This window comes from Thamnophis elegans, chromosome Z (genome assembly GCF_009769535.1).
Source record: "Thamnophis elegans isolate rThaEle1 chromosome Z, rThaEle1.pri, whole genome shotgun sequence".
In the NCBI taxonomy this organism is placed as follows: domain Eukaryota; kingdom Metazoa; phylum Chordata; class Lepidosauria; order Squamata; family Colubridae; genus Thamnophis; species Thamnophis elegans.
The window spans coordinates 137,096,432-137,118,897 of NC_045558.1; the positions used below are offsets into that span (position 1 = coordinate 137,096,432).

The window sequence follows — 22,466 nt, forward strand, 5'->3', positions numbered from 1 at the left end:
AGGTGGCGGAGCACAGAAGCGGCAGAGACGTTCTCGCCACTGTGTTTCAACAGGCCAGGTGTCTCGCATTTATGTCCACCATAAATGCGAGACACCTGGCCTGTTGGACACAGTGGTGGGGGGGGAGGAATTGGCTGGGTGGGCTGGCTGGCTGGGGAGGGGAGACCCCTTTAAAGCCCAGCACCAAGTGGGAAGGAGGAGGAGGAGGAGGAGGAGGAGGAGGAGGAGGAGGAGGAGGAGGAGAGCGGTGAATCCAGGCAGGGAGCAGGTCGGGCGGGGGTGGGTGGGCTGGCTGCAGGCTGGGGCAGCAGGATTGTTCGTATGAGGCGGTGGGGGGGCAAGGCGGTGGAACGCGATGGCGGTGAGAAGCATCTCAGATGGAGCCAGGACACCCGGAAGGCAAGCCGTCATTTAAAGGCATGCCGAAGTGCCGGCTTGCCTTCCGGGTGTCCTGGCTCCATCTGAGATGCTTCTCGCCACCGTCGCGCTCCACCACCTTGCCCCCCCCCCGCCTCCTCCGACAAACAATCCTGATGCCCCGGCCTGCAGCCAGCCCAGCACCGAGCGGGGACAAGGAGGAGGAGGAGGAGGAGGAGGAGGAGGAGGAGGAGGAGGAGGAGGAGGAGGAGGAGGAGAAGAGCGGTGAATCCAGGCAGGGAGCAGGTCAGGCGAGGGGTGGGTAAGCTGGCTGCAGGCCGGGGCAGCAGGATTGTTCATCGGAGGAGATGGGGGGCAAGGTGGTGGAGCGCAATGGCGGCGAGAAGCAACACCCCCGCCACTGTGTCCGACAGGCGTCTCGCGTTTATGTCCGCCATAAATGCGAGACGCTTGTCGGACACAGTGCTGGGGACATTGCTTCTCGCTGCTGCTGCGGTCTTGCCTCACCAACGGTAACCGTCACCGCACATCACTGCCTGAAAGAATGTCTCAACCGGTCATGACTGTATTTTATATTCTGAATTAAGATAGTTAAACCAATATTTCATCTTTCCTTCTGTCTCTAAGTGTGTGTGCATATTGTTGTAAAAATCAGCTGATTTTTACAATTATTTTTATTTCAGAAAGAGGGGAAATACTTTGTCAAATTGACAATTAACAAGTAGTGTTGTTGTTTTTTTAAGGCCAGCTAGGGGAGAATATTTTAATAGGTTCTTCCTGGGATTGATCCAAAATACTGTCTTCTGTTTGTTTATCTGCTCAAAGCTCCAGAGATTTCCCAGAAAGTAGTGAAAAATAGAAAGCAAACTTGAAAAAGGTTATAAACTAATCCCAGTTCCATGGAGAGCTAGGAGTGGATGGAAGAGTCCAACAGGGCTATTGGGTTCATTTCCCGAAGCATTTGTTCTTCCTTTGATCAGACCAATTTCAAATCTGAGTTGTAGAAATCTCAGTTGTTTATTCAAGCACTTGTCTGTATCTCCATCAAAATGAAAAGTTTAGATTGATGCTTTGGTCTTCTGATGTGTGTTGGGAAGATCCAGCATGCTAGCTCAGATCCATTGGTGTGGACTGATATGTTGGAGATCTCTTTGGGAAGATTTTTGGGCTGTTGATGTACTATTCATTCTGATGTTCCCCAAGATCAAAGTGAATGCCCTCAAGTGCCCAGAGGTTGATGCTTTTCCAGTTCCACATGAATGGTATCAACCAGGTGAGGTCCTCATTGGAGGGATGGCTTCACAGATCATCTATGCCTTCAGTGAGCATTTGTTTTATGAACATCCATCTCAGGAGCTCTATGAATTTTCAGAGTAAGCAAATCTCACCTTTTTTTTTCGCCTAATGAGTTCTTGTTTCTTTTCTTCAGTTTTTCTAACTGACCACATCTGTTTCTATGAAAAAAGGTGCCTAAAAAGCAGATGAGATTAAGTATATTAGTTTTAGTTTAGTTTCTGGGAGTTCCTGGCTGTAGGTTAAATAAGATTTTCTTTCCCATCAATTTTATTTTAAATAAAATGTTATGTAGGCTAAACATGATGGCTAAATAGCTAGATTGCAAATCCCTAAGAAAGGGAATATAATAAAATGTTTTTTTTTTTAAAAAAAAAAAACATGGTCCCATTAAATAAAAGAATAGAATTGCTTTATTTCTTTTTTCCAGGAAGAGAAATATATCCATAAGAAGGAGCATTAACATCAAATTTAGATAAGTTTATTTGAAAGATAAAATGTAGAATTACAAATATATTTAAAGAGTTCAAGGCAGAGTTAGCCCATGGTAAGATTGCTAAATTTAAATGAATGAATGAATGAGTAAATGGATGGATGGATGGATGGATGGATGGATGGATGGATGGATAAACTTCTTAGTACTTTTCTATGCATTGTACAGTAATGCAGGCTACTTCAGCTGACTGCTACTTGCAATTCAACAATTCAAATCTCACCAGGCTCAAGGTTGACTCAGACTTCCATCCTTCTGAGGTGAGTAAAATGAGGACCTAGATTGTTGGGGGCCAATATGCTGACTCTTTAAACTGCTTAGAGAGGGCTGTAAAAGCACTGTGAAGCGGTATATAAGTCTAAGTGCTATTGCTATTGTGCAATTGTTTCATGAAAGACTTCCTTTATTTGCACTGTGATCACAAAATTCTACCAGCATGTCCTTTCCTTGGCCTTTGCTGTCAAGGAGATCAATGAGAACCCACAAATCTTACCTAATGTTACCCTTGGATTCCACATCTATGACAGCTACAACAATCCTAGGATGACCTATCGGACCACTTTGGACCTATTGTTCAAAGCAGATAGATTTTTCCCTAACTACCAATGTGGACTTCAGAAAAACCTCTTGGCCATTATTGGAGGACTTGGATCAGATACTTCATCCCATATGGCAGAAATTGTACAGCTCTACAAAGTTCCACAGGTGGGCTCAGGGGTGAGGGGATTTGTCTTGTTTCTGTTAATCAATTTAAAGAATTAATCAATTGATTAAACGTGGCCCAAGAGCATCCTTAAATTTTCATTCTCGTAAATTTCATCTAAGACTTCATAAAAGTTAGATGTCTTGATGTAGAATAGGACAGCTCACTGTGGCCAACTCAGCATGACCAACATGCAGCAGGACAACTTGCCACAGGGCAATTCAATAATTCAATTTGTCTATAACTTCTCTGTATCAGAGGTGAAATGCTACGGGTTTGGATCAGTTTGCCTAAACTGATAGTAAAAAAATGCTACCAATTCACCCAAACCGGTAGTAAAAAAATTGCTACCAGTTCGGGCGAACCGGTATTTCCAACGATCAGCTGTGATGGGTGATTTATATTAACTAGAATCGTCAGATTTCCTGCTTTCTAATTAATCTAAATCGAGTGGCACAGTGGATTCCCCCCTCACTAGTCTACTTACCTGGAAGGCTTCAAAGTGTTCCTCTTTTAATGCTGCATGGGTGTGCCTCGGGCACACATGCGTGCACAAAGCGGCAGACTCACCAAACTGGTAGCAGACTTCAGAGGATTTCACTGGTTCCCTGTACCATGTCTTGGTGTTTTCTTTTAGCTCACATATGGATCATTTCCTCTGGAAGAAATTGATAGCTGTCAATCATCTTCACTTTACTTTATGGCCCCAAATGAAGTTCCGCAATATATCGGGATTATCCGATTGCTTCAACTTTTTGGGTGGAAATGGATTGGGCTCTTTGCTGCAGACACCGAGAGTGGAGAACATTTTTTGCAGAAATTGGAGCTCTTGTTTTTCCATCAGGGAATCTGTTTATCTTTCATACAAAGATTTCCAAAATTATTCTGTTTGGATGACTTGGGCAAATTTAGTGATATAATGTTTAGTTTTCATACACACTTCTCAGACGTTAAAACAAATACATATATCATCTATGGAGATTCTTTTACACTTGCATTGCTCACAGCACTCAAATCGGTAGGGGATGCTGCAAATAAGGGAAATGCATTTTTAAGCAAAGTGTGGATCACCACCAGCCAAATCGATTTCATGCTACCAGGATCCCAAAGGGATTGGAACCTCCAATTTTATGATGGGGCCATTGCCTTTCAAATCCATTCAAGTGAAAATCTGGAATATGAGGAATTTCTTCGGTCCCTAAAGCCATATTCAACCCATGGAGATGGATTTCGAAACCATTTTTGGGAACAAGCATTCGACTGCTTCCTTCCTAATTCAGAATTGTCATCAACAGAGGGAGAAAAATGCACTGGGAAGGAAGAACTGGGAAACCTTCCTGAATCTCTGTTTCAATTGCATATGACAGGTCACAGCTACAGCATCTACAATGGGGTTTATGCTGTGGCTTATTCTTTGCATAGCATGATATCCAAGGGATCCAATCTGAGAAAAACCTCGCCAGTTAAAATCACTGAATCTGCCAAACTGCCAGCTTTTAGGGTAACATATCTGCAGCAAAGATTATTTTCTTTTTGGTGAAGAACTTACTTCAAAATAATGGAGCTCACAAAATGAGCTAAGCTTTAATTCTGGGCACAATCTATTGTTCAAAGAGCTATGATTAAAAATACTTATTGCTCCAATTAATTTCACTTAACATTATTCTCAAGGAATTCTTTGGTTTTTTAAAAAATAATATTTTTATTTATATATATATATTTATTGAACATCCATAGGTGCTTGATGGACAAAGTATTGTCCACCTCTGGGTCAAGACATTTTGTACACAGTAATAATAATAGTAATATTGTTTAGCTATGCATAATCATAATCTTGCAACTTCTAACATTTGTGTATACATAGTAGTTATCAGAGGAGGTATTCTGCCACTTCGGGCCAGTTCACCCGAACTGGTAGCCCACCACCTGCCCCACTGTATGCCATCCCATTTAGGCACTTTTTTAAAACCAAAGCACATGCATGGATGACTGAGTGCATGTGCAAACTGGGCATGTGTCTTCACATTTGCGAACAGGCGGTAGGGAAGGTAAGTGAATACCAGTGGTGGGTTATGATCAGTACAACCTGGTATGGGCGTACCAGTGCCTGCTGGGAGCACCGGGTACCATTCTGGTATGATGCTCCAGAGGGCCCGCCTGCACTCCTTACGCGCACAGAGCGTATGCCACCTGCGCAACGCTCCACCGAGCAGCTGGAGTATGGCGGAGGCATCACGGAGTGTTGCAGGTGGTAAGTACACATGTGCATGCTGTGCATGTTCATGTGGTGGACGCCTGGCCCCGTAGTACCGTACCGGCTGCAAAGGGGATCCGGAACCAACTACTGGTGAATACCAGCCCTTGTAGTTATAATATATTCTATTCTACAACAGTATACACAATACTTTTTTCCCAATTTCTAACTTCTACCTCTCTTTTCTAACTCTTAATAAAATAACGACCCTATTCAGAAGTATTCTACATCTACTTCAACATCTCTTGCTCTTTTTAGAATTTCAACTCTTACAGACTTTTTGGTAAATCTTTCATGTTTCTCTCCTGGGATCTTGTATTTCCTTACATCAGATTTAGTTAATCTGATGCCAAGATAACTATCTTTTGTTGTTGGCTCTCTAGAGTCACCATCCGTGGTTCTTTCACCATTTTAAAGAGAGCTTTCTCTTTATTCTCCTCTATATTTTGGACTCTTAGAGGATAGTTTGTCTGTCTGTTTTGGCTGCTGGTGTATTCTTTATTCTGCCTCAAGGAATTCTGTATATGTTATTCACTGATAATACTTTGTAGGTTCACTTTTTGATTTGTTGGGGAAAATTGGGATTATGAATTTTTTTGCAATCTATAATTTATAATCTACAGACCCCTCACATCTTGGACATAAATTGTTTCAACTTCTGCCCTCAAAATGACGCTATAGGGGACTTCATACCAAAACAACTAGACACAAGGACAGTATTAACAGAGTGAATGCCATCAATCTGCTAAACAACTAATCCCCACAACACAGTCAAATTAGTTACTAAGACTGTATTACTATTATTCTTCTCATCCTTCCTATTATCTATCTTCTTTTCAACTTATGACTATACCCATGTTGCTTGTATCTTTCAATTTATATTGTTTTATTTGTTTACTAGTACAATTTGATAGCTTATTAGTAACCTTGACTATCATTAAGTGTTGTACCTTATTGTTCTTGGTGAATGTATTTTATTCTCCTTAGGTACACTGAGAGCATATGCAACAAAGACAAATTCCTTGTGTGTCCAATCACACATGGCCAATATATAAATAATTTTATTCTATTCTATTGTTTTGTATTGGCATTTTGTCCAATGAAACTTCGTAATGAGTTTGGGAATTAAAACAGGGAACTTCTAATGTGTTGGTTTCCCTTATCATTGTAAATTCAACTTCATTGCTTTCTTCTTCTCTTTCAAATAGCTCCACCTCTTTCTTCAAGGCCTTTCTTTCAACAACTCAGCAGGACAAGTAGTGTCCTTTAATGAGAAGAGGGAAGTTGCAGGTGGATTTAGTGTCACCAATATGATTGCATTTCCAAACAGATCCATCCGGAGTGTGAAAGTTGGAAAGTTAGATCCTGATGCTTCTTATGGAAATGAATTGATCATTAATGAAAATCTGATAGAATGGCACAAAGGTTTTAATCGGGTATGGAACTGCATAAATGTAGAGTATTTTTTTTAAAAAAAACTTGTTTAAATAATGGAAGAGATTTTAGTTAAAATGTCTCCAGCTGATATCTGTTGGTCATGATTCTTTTTATAGGATGACTAGTTGGCTGTATTTCAGCTGATGAAAAAGCTGAATAAAAAGCAATTACCTGTACAAACTTTTTTCATGCCATGAACAGGTTCTTCCAGTTTCTCTGTGCAATGAATACTGTCACCCTGGATATTGGAAGAGAACATCTGAAGAGAAAAGCTTCTGCTGCTATGATTGTGTGCCATGTCCACAAGGGAAGATTTCATACAAGATAGGTCAGTTATGAAACTACACAAATTTGAGAGCATTAGCAATAGCAATAGCAGTTGGACTTATATACAGCTTCACAGGGCTTTCAGCCCTCTCTAAGCGGTTTACTGAGTCAGCATATCGCCCTCACAGTCTGAGTCCTCATTTTACCCACCTTGGAAGGATGGAAGGCTGAGTCAACCTTGAGACAGTGAGATTTGAACCACCAAACTGCAGAACTGCAGTCAGCTGAAGTAGCCTGCAGTGCTGCATTTAACTACCATATATACTCGAGTATAGGCCGACCCGAATATAAGCCGAGGCACCCAATTTTACCACAAAAACCTGGAAAAGTTATTGACTCGAGTATAAGCCTAGAGTGGGAAATGCAGCAGCTACCGGTAAATTTCAAAAATAAAAATAGATACCAATAATGTTTTTGAATATTTATTTCCTCCCCTGGAGTGGGGAGGAATTGGGGATTTCATAGTATCCTTCCCCTGGAGTGGGGAGGAATTGGGGATTTCATAGTATCCTTCCCCTGGAGTGGGGAGGAATTGGGGATTTTGCAGTATCCTACCCCTGGAGTGGGGAGGGAATGTGGCTTTCATAGTATCCTTTCCCTGGAGTGGGGAGGAATTGGGGATTTTGCAGTATCCTACCCCTGTAGTGGGGAGGGAATGTGGCTTTCATAGTATCCTATCCCTGGAGTGGGGAGGATTTGGGGGATTTCATAGTATCCTACCCCTGGAGTGGGGAGGATTTGGGGGATTTCATAGTATCCTTCCCCTGGAGTGGGGAGGATTTGGGGGATTTCATAGTATCCTACCCCTGTAGTGGGGAGGGAATGTGGATTTCATAGTATCCTACCCCTGGAGTGGGGAGGATTTGGGGGATTTCATAGTATCCTTCCCCTGGAGTGGGGAGGAAATGTAGATTTCATAGTATCCTTCCCCTGGAGTGGGGAGGATTTGGGGGATTTCATAGTATCCTACCCCTGTAGTGGGGAGGGAATGTGGCTTTCATAGTATCCTATCCCTGGAGTGGGGAGGATTTGGGGGATTTCATAGTATCCTTCCCCTGGAGTGGGGAGGAAATGTGGATTTCATAGTATCCTTCCCCTGGAGTGGGGAGGATTTGGGGGATTTCATAGTATCCTTCCCCTGGAGTGGGGAGGATTTGGGGGATTTCATAGTATCCTTCCCCTGGAGTGGGGAGGATTTGGGGGATTTCATAGTATCCTTCCCCTGTAGTGGGGAGGGAATGTGGATTTCATAGTATCCTACCCCTGGAGTGGGGAGGATTTGGGGGATTTCATAGTATCCTTCCCCTGGAGTGGGGAGGATTTGGGGGATTTCATAGTATCCTACCCCTGTAGTGGGGAGGGAATGTGGATTTCATAGTATCCTACCCCTGGAGTGGGGAGGATTTGGGGGATTTCATAGTATCCTTCCCCTGGAGTGGGGAGGATTTGGGGGATTTCATAGTATCCTTCCCCTGGAGTGGGGAGGATTTGGGGGATTTCATAGTATCCTTCCCCTGGAGTGGGGAGGATTTGGGGGATCTCATAGTATCCTTCCCCTGGAGTGGGGAGGATTTGGGGGATTTCATAGTATCCTTCCCCTGGAGTGGGGAGGAAATGTATATTTCATAGTATCCTTCCCCTGGAGTGGGGAGGATTTGGGGGATTTCATAGTATCCTTCCCCTGGAGTGGGGAGGATTTGGGGGATTTCATAGTATCCTACCCCTGTAGTGGGGAGGGAATGTGGATTTCATAGTATCCTTCCCCTGGAGTGGGGAGGATTTGGGGGATTTCATAGTATCCTACCCCTGTAGTGGGGAGGGAATGTGGATTTCATAGTATCCTACCCCTGGAGTGGGGAGGATTTGGGGGATTTCATAGTATCCTTCCCCTGGAGTGGGGAGGATTTGGGGGATTTCATAGTATCCTTCCCCTGTAGTGGGGAGGGAATGTGGATTTCATAGTATCCTACCCCTGGAGTGGGGAGGATTTGGGGGATTTCATAGTATCCTTCCCCTGGAGTGGGGAGGATTTGGGGGATTTCATAGTATCCTACCCCTGTAGTGGGGAGGGAATGTGGATTTCATAGTATCCTACCCCTGGAGTGGGGAGGATTTGGGGGATTTCATAGTATCCTTCCCCTGGAGTGGGGAGGATTTGGGGGATTTCATAGTATCCTTCCCCTGGAGTGGGGAGGATTTGGGGGATTTCATAGTATCCTTCCCCTGGAGTGGGGAGGATTTGGGGGATCTCATAGTATCCTTCCCCTGGAGTGGGGAGGATTTGGGGGATTTCATAGTATCCTTCCCCTGGAGTGGGGAGGAAATGTATATTTCATAGTATCCTTCCCCTGGAGTGGGGAGGATTTGGGGGATTTCATAGTATCCTTCCCCTGGAGTGGGGAGGATTTGGGGGATTTCATAGTATCCTACCCCTGTAGTGGGGAGGGAATGTGGATTTCATAGTATCCTATCCCTGGAGTGGGGAGGATTTGGGGGATTTCATAGTATCCTTCCCCTGGAGTGGGGAGGATTTGGGGGATTTCATAGTATCCTTCCCCTGGAGTGGGGAGGGAATGTGGATTTCATAGTATCCTACCCCTGGAGTGGGGAGGATTTGGGGGATTTCATAGTATCCTTCCCCTGGAGTGGGGAGGAAATGTAGATTTCATAGTATCCTTCCCCTGGAGTGGGGAGGATTTGGGGGATTTCATAGTATACTAAGTCAGAAATAACATTGCTGCGTAGCCAGGAGTGTGTCTCAGTCACTTAAACCTCATACATAAATCATTGTACGAGGCGCTCGACGGCGCCTCTTACCTGCCGCGGGTCCCACCAGGACCGGCCAGAGGCACAGCAAGCTCCGGAACCAGAGCGGGAGCCTCCGCCGCATGGCTCAGCTCCGCCAGGGATGCATCCGGCAAGGGGAAAGCGGGGTCCCCTCTCATGCAGCGGGTGGAGGGCGCGGGGCGGCGGCAGGGCTGGGCTGCCTCCGGGTCCTGCCTCCCGGAGCCCTGGGGCGGCCGCGGGAGTCTGTGGGCGGCGGGGCTCGCTCGGCTTCCAGCAGGGAGGAGAAGGGGGGCTTCCCGGAGCCGCGCGCTCGGCAAGCTCGCCGTTCAACTCAGCGCCAGCGCGCCTTCATCTCCGAGCGCCCAGCGGAAGGGCCAAGCCGCTCGCCTTGGAGCCGCTGGAGCTGGGACGCCGCCTCCGCCGCGGAATTTGCTCCAACTCAGCCGCTCCGGCCCATTGTCAGCCGGCTGGTCCCTGCCTTCCCTCCCCTCCTCTCTCTAGTTTAAAGAGACACCGACTTGCCTCAGCTGGAGGCCGGGCACGGGGAGGAGTTGGCGCCAGCCCGGGGAGGGGGCTGCGAGCGGGCGGGCGGGGGGACGGGAGGTAAAAGGCTGGATGGGTTTGGTTGCCAAACCGAGGCGGTTCGCTCGGGGCTCTTCCCTCTCTCCCCACCGGTGGGCAGCGGCCGGAGTTCCCACAAATGCCGCTCCCCGCATTTTTCTGGACGGGGTCTCGCAGGAAGGAATCCCCTCCTCCTCCAACAGGCAACAGCACTGCCGGATCCAGTTGTAGACTCGAGTATAAGCCGAGCCGGCTTTTTTCAGCCCAAAAAGTGGGCTGAAAAACTCGGCTTATACTCGAGTATATACGGTACTGCGCCACCTTGGCTCTCTTATTGGGTAGTAAAGGAATTGTTTCATCAAATGTTACAATGAATTCATTTCTTATTAAAATTGAATTTTTCTGACCTATAAAGCAAGGAATATGGGTAACCCCTATAAATCTCAGTTACTATTAATCCCAGTTAGTAATAATCAGCAAGGTTTTAAAATAACGTATCCTGCAGAATCCTGTAAACCACACAATGGCTCTTTTATTACAGCATTTTTTGTGTCAGATATAAGAATATGAAGTAGAACAAAAACATGATTAATTTTTGGGAGGTCCTACAGATTTTATCTGTAGACCACTGGTTCTCAACCTGTGGGTCAGGAACCCTTTGGGGGTGAAATGGCCCTTTCACAGGGGTTGCCTAAGACCATCGGAAAACACATATTTTTGAAAAAATATGGAAAACATAAAATAATTTTATGGTTGGGGGTCACCACAACATGAGGAACTATATTAAAGGGTTGCGGCATTTGGAAGGTTGAGACCCACTGCTGTAGACCAATTGTATTTGGCCCAACAATACTATGTATGGTGATCAACTGAACATAAAATGACAATCTAATACATATCAAGGGGGAGAAAATTGAAAATTATCTACTTAATTGTTGTAAAATTGAATGAAAAAGTTCAATATCCAACATGCTCAAACTATTATATTTTTATAATATCTATCTATCTATCTATTTATCTATCTATCTATCTATCTATCTATCTATCTATCTATCTATCAATCATCTATCTATATCTATCTATCTATCATCTATATACATACATACATACATACATACATACATACACACACACACACACACAAACACACACACACTATTTAAAAACAATATAATAGTTTGAGCATGTTGGATATTGAAAACACACATACACATATATGTATGTGTATTTATATATATACACATACATATATATGTGTGTGTGTGTGTATATCTATATCTATATCTATATCTACATCTACATCTACATCTATCTATCTATCTATCTATCTATCTATCTATCTATCTATCTATCTATCTCTATCTCTATCTCTATATCTATCTATCTATCTATCTATCTATCTATCTATCTATCTATCTATCTATCTCTATCTCTATCTCTATCTCTATCTCTATCTCTATCTCTATCTCTATCTCTATCTCTATCTCTATCTCTATCTCTATCTCTATCTCTATCTCTATCTCTATCTCTATCTCTATATCGATCGATCGATCGATCGATAGATAGATAGATTGATTGATTTTACAACCCCCGGTATGCCCAAATATGGGAGGAAGATCACTACTTCCATTCTCTGTCCTTCGGCTCGTATAGATAGATAGATACCTTTATAGATACCTATAGATACCTATAGATACCTATAGATACCTATTTATAGATACCTATAGAAACCTATAGATACCTTTCACCCTGGCTGGCTGATAAGGAGTCGAGCTCTGTGGCTCAATGGTTAACACATCTGCCTTAGAGGCAATACAGCACAGGCTCGATTCCCAGTAAGGGTATGGCTAGCTGATGAGAGCTAAGTAGCTTGAAATAGATCTATACTAGTCTCCCTTTATTTATTTATCAGCATATATATACAGTGGCTCAGTGGCTAAGATGCTGAACTTGTCAATCAGAAAGGTCAGCAATACGGCAGTTTGAATCCCTAGAGCCGCATAACAGAGTGAACTCTCGTTATTTGTCCCAGCTTCTGGCAACCTCGCAGTTCGAAAGCATGTGAAAAACGGAAGTAGAAAAATAGGGACCACCTTTGGTGGGAAGGTAACAGCATTCAGTGCTGGCTCTTCGGCTTTAAAACAAAGACGAGGACAGCCTCTGAGAGTTGGGAACGATTAACACATTTGTGCGAGTGTAACCTTTACCTTCTTTATTATACTATGTTATGTTATATTATGTTGTGTTGTGTTATGTTATATTATATTATGTTATATTATATTATCAGTGTATATTATATGAAATACTTCAATATTTTATGATTTTGTCTACAAAAATGGTTTCATCAAAATTATTTATTATTAAGGATGATTCTCAGATGCTGGAACTGCTGCTAAATAATATTAACCTTATTTAGTAGCATTCCCCAAAATCTGAAAATATCATAGTAGTTTTCAAAATCTTGAGAGCATCATGTTAAATCTTGGATGTTTCAAACACTTCCTCCAAATTTCAGTAAAATACAAACTGGGATGTTAAAATAAAGGACAGAAAATAATTATTTTTTATACATTTTAGACTTAGAGTTTTCATTTCGAAACTATATATGCATATATCCCACAGAAACTGGAGATATTTTCATTTATTTAGTTGTCTGTTTGTTAAATTTATTTGCCATCCATGTTAGCAATAGCAATAGTTAGACTTATATACCGCTTCATAGGGCTTTCAGCCCTCTCTAAGCGGTTTTACAGAGTCAGTATATTGCCCCCAACAACAATCCGGGTCCTCATTTTACCCACCTTGGAAGGATGGAAGGCTGAGTCAACCTTGAGCCGGTGAGATTTGAACAGCTGAACTGCTGAACTGCAGTCAGCTGAAGTAGCCTGCAGTGCTGCATTTAACCACTGCGCCACCTCGGCTCTTGTTGCCACAAGGCAACCCATATTATCGACAAAATTATGTGGAAATGCAAACAAGCACATTTAAGAAAACATTTGAACTGCTGGTATATTCCTTGCAGAATTAAATGAAAAATAACACAGCAATCAATGTAATCTATAGACCAAGTCAATTAACTAATTAATTAAATAAATAAACACATTTCTGAGTTACACAACCCCGAAAGACTCTGTGTACCTTGACATATATGAAATTATAATAACAATAACAGCAACCAAATTCTAAATTTAAATTTTTACAAAAAAATATATATTTTCATATCACACCTGAGTAAATAATTAATTTTTCATATAGTTGGTAAATACTTTGGAATGACTTTGGAATATAGCAACATAGGGAAAAGATAAAAATGAATTATTAATCTTCAAACAGTACCATAGACTATTTATTAAAAAGTAGTAAGTAGGAAATAGGTGAGTTTTCTTTTGTTCCTTTATCCAGATGCAGAAGATTGTTTCAAATGTCCTGAAGGTCAGTATCCAAGCATGGAGCAAGATCGATGCCTTAACAAAACAATGAGTTTCCTGTCCTTTGAAGAACCTTTAGGACTCAATCTGGCCTCAGCTTCTGTTTGCTTCTCCCTCATGACAATCAGTGTGCTTGGAATTTTCCTTAAGCGTAGAGATACCCCCATTGTCAAGGCCAACAACCGGGACCTCACTTACACACTACTCATTGCCCTTCTGCTCTGCTTTCTCTCTTCCTTGTTATTCCTTGGTCAGCCAGGGAAAGTAACCTGCCTTCTCCGGCAACCAGCATTCAGCATCATCTTCTCAGCTGCTGTTTCTTGTGTGTTAGCTAAAACTATTACTGTGGTTGTAGCTTTCGTGGCTACTAAGCCAGGATCTTCAATGAGAAAATGGGTGGGGAAAAGATTGTCCCTTGCCATTGTCTTTTCTTGTTCTCTTCTTCAAGCAGGTCTTTGCATCCTGTGGTTGGCAACCTCTCCTCCATTCCCTGAGTTAGACATGCACTCCCTTATAGAAACCATGATTTTGCAATGCAATGAAGGCTCCATCTTCATGTTCTATTGTGTGCTGGGCTATCTGGGCTTCTTGGCTATTGCCAGCTTTGTTGTGGCTTTCCTTGCCCGTAATTTACCTAACAGCTTTAATGAAGCCAAGTTCATCACTTTCAGCATGTTGGTCTTCTGCAGTGTATGGATCTCCTTTGTTCCAACTTATCTGAGCACCAAAGGAAAAGCCATGGTGGCCGTGGAGATCTTCTCCATCTTGTCCTCCAGTGCTGGGTTATTGGGCTGCATCTTCTTCCCAAAATGCTTCATCATTGTGTTGAGGCCAGAACTAAATAACAGGCACAAACTAATCAAAAGGAATAATTAAATTAGGTCTACATTCTTTATGACTTACAGGGGAAGAATATTAGCTGTTCTGACACCCCTCGTTCCACAATAAAGCACACTCTGAGCCAGAGATCAATTATGGCATTTAATTAACAGACAAACAGGTCCTTGGCAGCAACCCAGCACAGACAAGCTTGGGCAGCAATAAACACAGATAAGGCTTGGCAGCAATCAAGCTTGCCAAGCTCATACAAAGTTCTCTGACATTCAATTCTGTGTTGACGTCTGCAAAAAGGGGCGTGTGCACAAGTAGTTTTTTATAGTCTGGAAAGGAGCCTAATGACCACCAGCTGAGTACAATCACTTCCTGTAATTGCGTAATTGTTCCTGACGCCTATTAGCTCTTCAATGGTGTGCATCCAGGAACAACTCACTACTTGCTTCCAGCTCACTCTACCTTGTCTCCTCCCCACTGGTCCAAGGCTCAGATGCCTCCTGGTGGACAACCAGTCTCTTGGCACCCTGCTCAGAGTTGGAACCCTGTCCAGGGTCCTCCACATCCTCCAGAGTCGACTCAGAGGGCCCCTCGCTGTCGGAGTCTGGTGGCAGCTCCAACGGCTCCTGCTGGGCCACAACAATTAGCAAAGGAAAATTTCAATTTTCCTTCCTATTCTCCATTCCATATCAACATTTCTATTTTGTACTTGTAATCTCTTCTCCATTGCCTAAATTAGTTGTGCCATCAGTTACTAAAGCAACAAAGGTCAGTTTTCATATTTTACCATTTCTTTTTGGTAAAGAAAAGGCCAATATATACACCTTATGGTCTTCAGCAGCTTAAGAAGGAAGGAAGGAAGGAAGGAAGGAAGGAAGGAAGGAAGGAAGGAAGGAAGGAAAGAGAAAGGAAGAAGAAAGAAAGACATACAGACAGACTTAAAATTTTTAAAACATGTTTTTGTGTCTGAAACCTAAGCCTTTTTGCTTGCTATTCTATTTCCTTTCTTTAAAATCAGATTTTACTACAAATTTAATAAAAGGAAATACAACATTATTTTTTTTTCTTTGTTTATTATTCTCTGATCTTTTTTGGCACCTCTTTTAATGTCTGCTAAAAAGGACAAAGTCTAGACATAGGCTTTCGTTCGGGAATGCTCCCTTGTTTTAAAAAAAGTTACAAGGTGTGATGTATTTTTATTGTTTGCTTAAATTGTTGGGTTAAAAGAAATGGAAGCACTTGGAAATTTAGCAGGCTAAGAAAAATAAATGAATGTGAGAGTATGGTACATCATGTGATAGACTATTAAGGCTCTGTAGCCAAGAGTTTGAAACTAGTGGTAGTTAAAAGAAGAGTAGTGGACATTAATGAAAACAAGAGATTTGATAGATCAACTCAATTTTATTTTCATTCATTCCTTCTAAAACAATTGAACATTTTTTTTAAAAAAATGTTAGAATAAATACAAATTGCAGCCATGATGATTAATCACCTACTAGTAAAGCCACATCATGGGTTCCTTAACTGCCCATTAAAGAAGAGTTAACTACTACCAGACCGTATCCCTTTCTTCACAACTTTAATAATCCAGGAGACCGATGGATCTACTACACAAGTGGCCAAACTAACAGCTTAGAAGATCTTGTCCACCTCCTCAGGTTCCATTGGTTCCAGGTCCCCTTGCAAGGTCCCCACAACATGGAGTTCATTTGAGTGATACTGTTAAGCAGATGTGCAATGACCCTTAGGAATAGAAAAGAAGGATGCCATAGGAAAGGGGGGATGGCAAACAGATGAATCGGCACGGCAGCAAAAGACAGATGCACATTCCAGACTTATCTCTCTCAAGGTTATATCCCAGGGTTACTTACAGTGGCTGAAGGAGAGAAATCTCTATAACCCATGAAATTTCCCCAATAGTGAATATGATTGATAACACACCATGAGAGGGGAGGATGGAAACAGGGTCATGATTGGGGCCATAAATTATGTGGGGTCAGAGCTGGCTTCACTTGGGAACGTGTCAACATGAAGCTCCTAATAAATAACTGGATTTCTTTTGAAGCTTGGCTCAAGGCTCATGATTTAATTAGCGCATCCATCAGAATCCTGACAGCAGCACTATCAACCGCAGGGAGGAAAAATCTAAGAGATCAGTCTGCTCATTGTTGACTAATGCCCCCACAAAGATATCATAAAAGTTATGGACTGTTTAAGCTGATTAAATGCATGAATCATATGAACTTGCTTGGAAGACGGGGATAGCTGAGGTTATGGACTGGATCCCACCTATGTAATCTTTTGTGTCTCATGGATTTCTTCTCTCCCTGAATTTCATGGAAGAACTGAAGGAGAAGAAATAAGACAACAGATATCCAGACTATTGCTGGTAGTGAACAAGGAACAAACTCAACCAAACATGTGTTAGATCATCCTTCCAATAATGAGTCAAGATGATAAATTTTGTTTGCTTGCTTTATTATTAAAAATAATTGTTATTTTAAAAGAAATATATTTACTTTACATTATTTTACATTACTTCTGTGACTATACAGTAGACACCCCAACGTCTTAACTTAAAAAATAGAAACTTTCTAATGCAGAGTGAGAATTCTACCGTACATTTTAAACTTCATCATTATGCTCACATTTTCAATGGATAGTTCATGAAAAGTATTTGTGTCAGCCCAGAGCATATATGAGGACAGTTGGGAAAGCTTGATTACAAAATTGTTTTTCTCTGGTTCTCAAAAATCACTAGTCTTCCCATATTATATTTGTGAGATATTCTAAAATATCATTGGAGAAAAGCTTAAACTTCCCCCTAATTTAGATTTACCCTAAATCCAGAGTTCAGAGTTACAAGTAAATCTGAATGTTAAAGACGCTTTAATATGAATAACTTAATTTTTTTTCTAATTTTGATGAAACTTACTCTTATCAACTTAAAAACATAATCAAACAACGCAATAAAACATAAAAACTGACCCTTCATTGCATTGTAGAACCATTTCTTCAGTGATTGAGTGCACGTCTAACTCTGAGAATGGGGGAGAAGTTGACAACCACACAATACAGATGCCTGCTTGGAATAGAGAGCAGAAAAGGACAATAGAAACAGCTAGCCTTTTTCCCACCCATGTCCTCATCCGAGATCCTGGCTTGGTGGCCTTGAAGGCAAGAGAAACAAGGATGGTTTTGGCCAACACACAAGAGATGGACAATGAGAAAATAAAACCAAATGCAGACTGTCTTAAGAGACAGGTGATTCTCCCAGGTTGTCCAATGAAGAGCAAAGAGCAGAGGAAACAGAACAGAAGGGAGATGAGGAGAGTGTAGGTGAGATCCCGGTTGTTGGCTTTCACAAGAGGGCTGTCTTTGTGCTTAATAAAAGTTCCCAGCACCCATGTTGTAATAAGGGAGAACACACCAGCAAGACAAGCTAAACTGTAACCTAAAGGTTCTTTGTAAGACAGAAAGTTTATCCTTTTCAGGAGGCATCCATTTTTTCCTTGATTTGGATACTGATCTTCTGGGCATTGGACACAAGCTATCATATCTGAAATTAAAAAATAAATCCACCCATGTTGCAGTGAATAAATGCAGAGTAGCAACAATGACTAAACTGATTCCTAAAAGTTCTCCATAAGGCAAGTAGCCAATTGTTTTCCTGATGCATTTCTTTTTGTTATAATTATAACAAAATTATAATAATAGATCTCCAGGAAATTGAAAGCAAGTAAGAGTGTGAAAATGAAATGTTTTCCCTAAATTTCAAGTGAAAAGGGAAGACAAACTACCAAGGAGGCAATAGCTTACATATCTTACATATATTTCAAGGACAAGCTACATTGGAAACAGAATTATTTTTATTTAATAATTTTATTTTCTATTTTTTTTTCTTCACTTTTTTAAAAGTTCATTTTTGTGCTTGTCTCCATAAATAAAATAGTGGACTTGGTGTCAAAAAATAAATACATAAAACACTCTAGGGAAAATATGAATAACAAAGATTTTCCAAAAAAGCCAAATAATGCAGTAATGGAGCATAATAAATATAATTGAGCAATGGAAATAATTAGCATTTAAAATAATAATAATTGTTGTTGTTGTTAATGTGTTATATCTTCTCAAAAATACCCACATGGTGTACTTGTTTGTAACGGCACTCTGGCTAATATTTCAAATTCATCTCTATAGCAACAAAATAAGACAAGTTGTTAACATACCAATCATATTTGAGATTTTCCCCTCTGGGCATGAAATGCAATCATAACAGCAGAATTTTTTCCCTTCATGCTTCCTTTTCTGATAACCAGGCTGACAATATGCATTGCACAGAGAGATGGGGAGCACCTAGATTTCAATAAGGAAAGATGTTGGAAAATGAGGATTTCTTGTTCTGAATAAAAATCAGTGGTTAATTGTGTTTCCCCATTACACTAAAATGAAAAGTCCTCTTCATAATATATATATATATATATAACAGGATCAAGGAATAAATAGGATTTCAGAATACATTTCAAATCGACCTTAAATCTGCTGTTTGAATTTGTGAGCATACTAGTTCTGGATTCCCAATTTTGTAATATACCAGAAATTGAATATATGATTCATTACATTAATTCATCCATTTGGTTAGATGAATTGAGTCAATCAAATCTGCATTAAATCACATCAAAATTTCACTCAACTAAGGAAACATTGTTATTTAAATGCATTTATTTTATTTCATATTTTCAAGTTTGTGATTTAGGGGAAGTCTAATAAATCATGTACCCAATATTCATGAAATTAGTTTTCAACAATTAAAATGGAAAAATATATATTTTATTTGGTCATTACTCAGGATCTGCCTGGAAGAAGAAGAATACATTTCCAAGCCAAAAGAATCCATATGAAAATGGCCATATAATAATAATAAGGTAAAGGTGAAGGTTTCCATCACACATATGCGCTAGTTGTTCCCAACTTTAGGGGGTGGTGCTCATCTCCATTTAAAAGCTGAAGGGCCAACGCTGTCCAAAGAAATCTCCATGGTCATGTGGTTGGCATGACTACATGCCAAAAGCACACAGAATGCTTTTACCTTCCCACCAAAGGTGGTTCCTATATTTCTACTTGCATTTTTATGTGCTTTTGAACTGCTAGGTTGGCAGAAGCTGGGACAAGTAACGGGAGCTCACTCCATTATGCGATGCTAGGGATTCAAACCACTGAACTGCCAGCCTTTCTGATTGACAAGCTCAGTATCTTAGTCACTGAGCCACCACATCCCTATATTATATTATATTATATTATATTATATTATATTATATTATATTATATTATATTATATTATATTATATTATATTATATTATATTATATTATATTATATTATATTATATTATATTATATTATATTATATTATATTATATTATATTATATTATATTATATTATATTATATTATATTATATTATATTATATTATATTATATTATATTATATTATATTATATTATATTATATTATATTATATTATATTATATTATATTATATTATATTATATTATATTATATTATATTAATTATCATACATATAGTATTTATAAATATAAATAATAATAAATATTTTTGACAATACTACTGCAGATGGTTTTTAACAATTAAAGTGGAAAATGTAACTTCATTTTAATCTGTTTATTTCTCTTGGGTCGCTTAGAAGGATAGTAAATTTCCAAGCCAAATAAATCCATATGAAAATGGCATTGCCTCATAAAAACTCTCATTGAAACTATACCTGGTTAAATGATCTATGGAAAACAATCATGTCCTCATTAATGACCGATTCCTGTCCTTGGAGAGCATCAGGAGCCACTCTTCCAATCTTACGTCTCTGGAAAGTGGAATTGGGAAAGGTGACTATGTTGACAATATCAAATCCGCCTTCCATCTTTTTTTGATCATAAAATGTCAAGACGTCTCCCAGAGAATTATTGAATGCCATGCCTTGAAGAAATTGGTGAAGCTATATTATGGGGAATGGGGAAAAAAATAGAAAACAAAGAATAGAAATCAGTAATTTTGTCTTAGTTGTACTTAACGTGTGAGGGAGAAACTCTGAAAACATGGACAGTCTGTTTCTCCAACATCTTGAGAACCTGTTTGCTCCCCTCTGCATTTGGGGGATAATTCAAAGGGTCAGACACTTTTGAGTCATAATCAAATGACAGAAGTGAATTGCAACAAGATTGTTCTCAGTCCAACATGAACTTGAAAATGATGTGGAACTATAGAGAAGTTTCCAAAATCACATTTGCTCTCTGATCATTTCCTCATTTTCTAAGTAAGCCACGCCTGACTGATCTGCTTATGACTTTCTACCCATTTTCATTTCATTCAATTCTCATGTACATAACGCTGCTATGAACATGATACAGACAGCTGAAAGATAGCTGACACAACTAAATAGAATTTCTCTATAATCTCCAAAAAGGGATGTGGTGGCTCAATGGCTAAGACGCCGAGCTTGTCGATCAGAAAGGTTGGCAGTTCAGCGGTTCGAATCCCTAGTGCAAAGCAATGGAGTGAGCTCCCATTACTTGTCCCAGCTTCTGCCAACCTAGCAGTTCGAAAGCATGTAAAAATGCACGTAGAAAAATAGGGACCACCTTTGGTGGGAAGGTAACAGCGTTCCGTGCACCTTCGGCATTTAATCATGCCAGCCACATGACCACAGAGACATCTGCAGATAGCACTGGCTCTTCAGCTTTGAAACAGAGATGAGCACTGCCCCCTAGAGTTGGGAATGATTAGCACATATGTGTGATAAAGATAATTTTTTTTTAAAAAAAATCTTTTTATTATCTTCAATAATAGGTGAAATGCCTAAAAAGCTGTAGGAATTTGAAACCCAGGACCTGGATATTACTTCATTTAGATTTTTTAGATTTAGATTTTTTTAGATTTTATTTATTATTTATAGGCCGCCCTTTTCCCTGAGGGGACTCAGGGTGGCTTACAATTCACGGGAGGGGGAGTGCAAGACAAAACATAAGACAATACGTGAGTAAAAAAATTAAAACAATAAAATGCAACTTTCATTCAACATTCGGGTGGGGCGGATTAGAATTTTTATCCCCAGGCCTGATGGGATAGCCAGATCTTAAGGGCTGTGCGGAAGGTCTGGACAGTGGTGAGGGTGCGAATCTCCACGGGGAGATCATTCCAAAGGGTCGGAGCTGCTACTGAGAAGGCTCTCCTCCATGTAGTCGCCAGTCGGCACTGACTGGCGGATGGAACTCGGAGGAGGCCTAATCTGTGCGATCTAATAGGTCGAAGGGAGGTAATTGGCAGGAGGCGGTCTCTCAAGTAAGCCTTAATCCTTGCATTCTGAAGCTGTTCAGGGAGTAAAATGGAAAACATATTAAAGTATGGAAATAAAGGAATGAATGTATTTTTTATCAAAGTATTTTAATGGTTTCTCCTTCTCTGTTTGATTTAAATCACCTCACTTTGTATATACCACTGTTTAGCAGAATGTACTTATATAACACAAATCACCTGCCATGGCTTTGCCTCCTCATAGTCTAGTGATTTATGCCTCCTCAAATGCTTGTGATTAGATTGATGCAAGAAGAGAGTATGTAAAGCTCGGGCCAATACAAAGACTGCATTATAGATACTATAGCTGTGCCCAGAAACATGCATCTCAAACAAAGACCCAGCAATATTCTCTAAGTTCTCCTCTCCTGTACAGATATCATTGTCTGCTAGGGTCGAATGAGGAGATGGCAATGAACAATCAAAAGCTTGTTCCCAGAAAAGTGGGAAAAATCCATCTTCTTGAATCCAAGGAGGTGTTACCGACTTCATGAATTCCTTGAACCCTGGAATTGGTTTTGAGTGAATTGTGAAAAAAATGGCACCATCGAAGAACTGCCGATCCCACTTTCTTTGCATTCCGGTTAAGGCATAATCAATCTGGGCAGTCATG

General features: G+C 40.6%; 1 protein-coding gene across 1 annotated transcript; it reads left to right on the forward strand.

Annotated features, from left to right (window-relative positions):
• Nucleotides 1-355: 355 nt before the first annotated feature.
• LOC116522000 (vomeronasal type-2 receptor 26-like) lies at nucleotides 356-14,537 on the forward strand. The gene is made up of 6 exons (XM_032236589.1): nucleotides 356-361; nucleotides 1,582-1,751; nucleotides 2,692-2,869; nucleotides 6,330-6,557; nucleotides 6,760-6,886; nucleotides 13,636-14,537. The coding sequence occupies exons 1-6, from the start codon at nucleotides 356-358 to the stop codon at nucleotides 14,535-14,537; spliced, it is 1,611 nt and encodes a 536-aa protein (XP_032092480.1).
• The last annotated feature ends 7,929 nt before the right edge of the window (nucleotides 14,538-22,466 follow it).

Bases quoted from the DNA above. Each gene is read 5' to 3' on its own strand.
- LOC116522000 (XM_032236589.1), top strand. The intron at 1,752-2,691 runs GTAAGCAAATCT...CATCTATGACAG, and splicing joins GAGCTCTATGAATTTTCAGA to CTACAACAATCCTAGGATGA. The intron at 6,887-13,635 runs GTCAGTTATGAA...TCCTTTATCCAG, and splicing joins GAAGATTTCATACAAGATAG to ATGCAGAAGATTGTTTCAAA.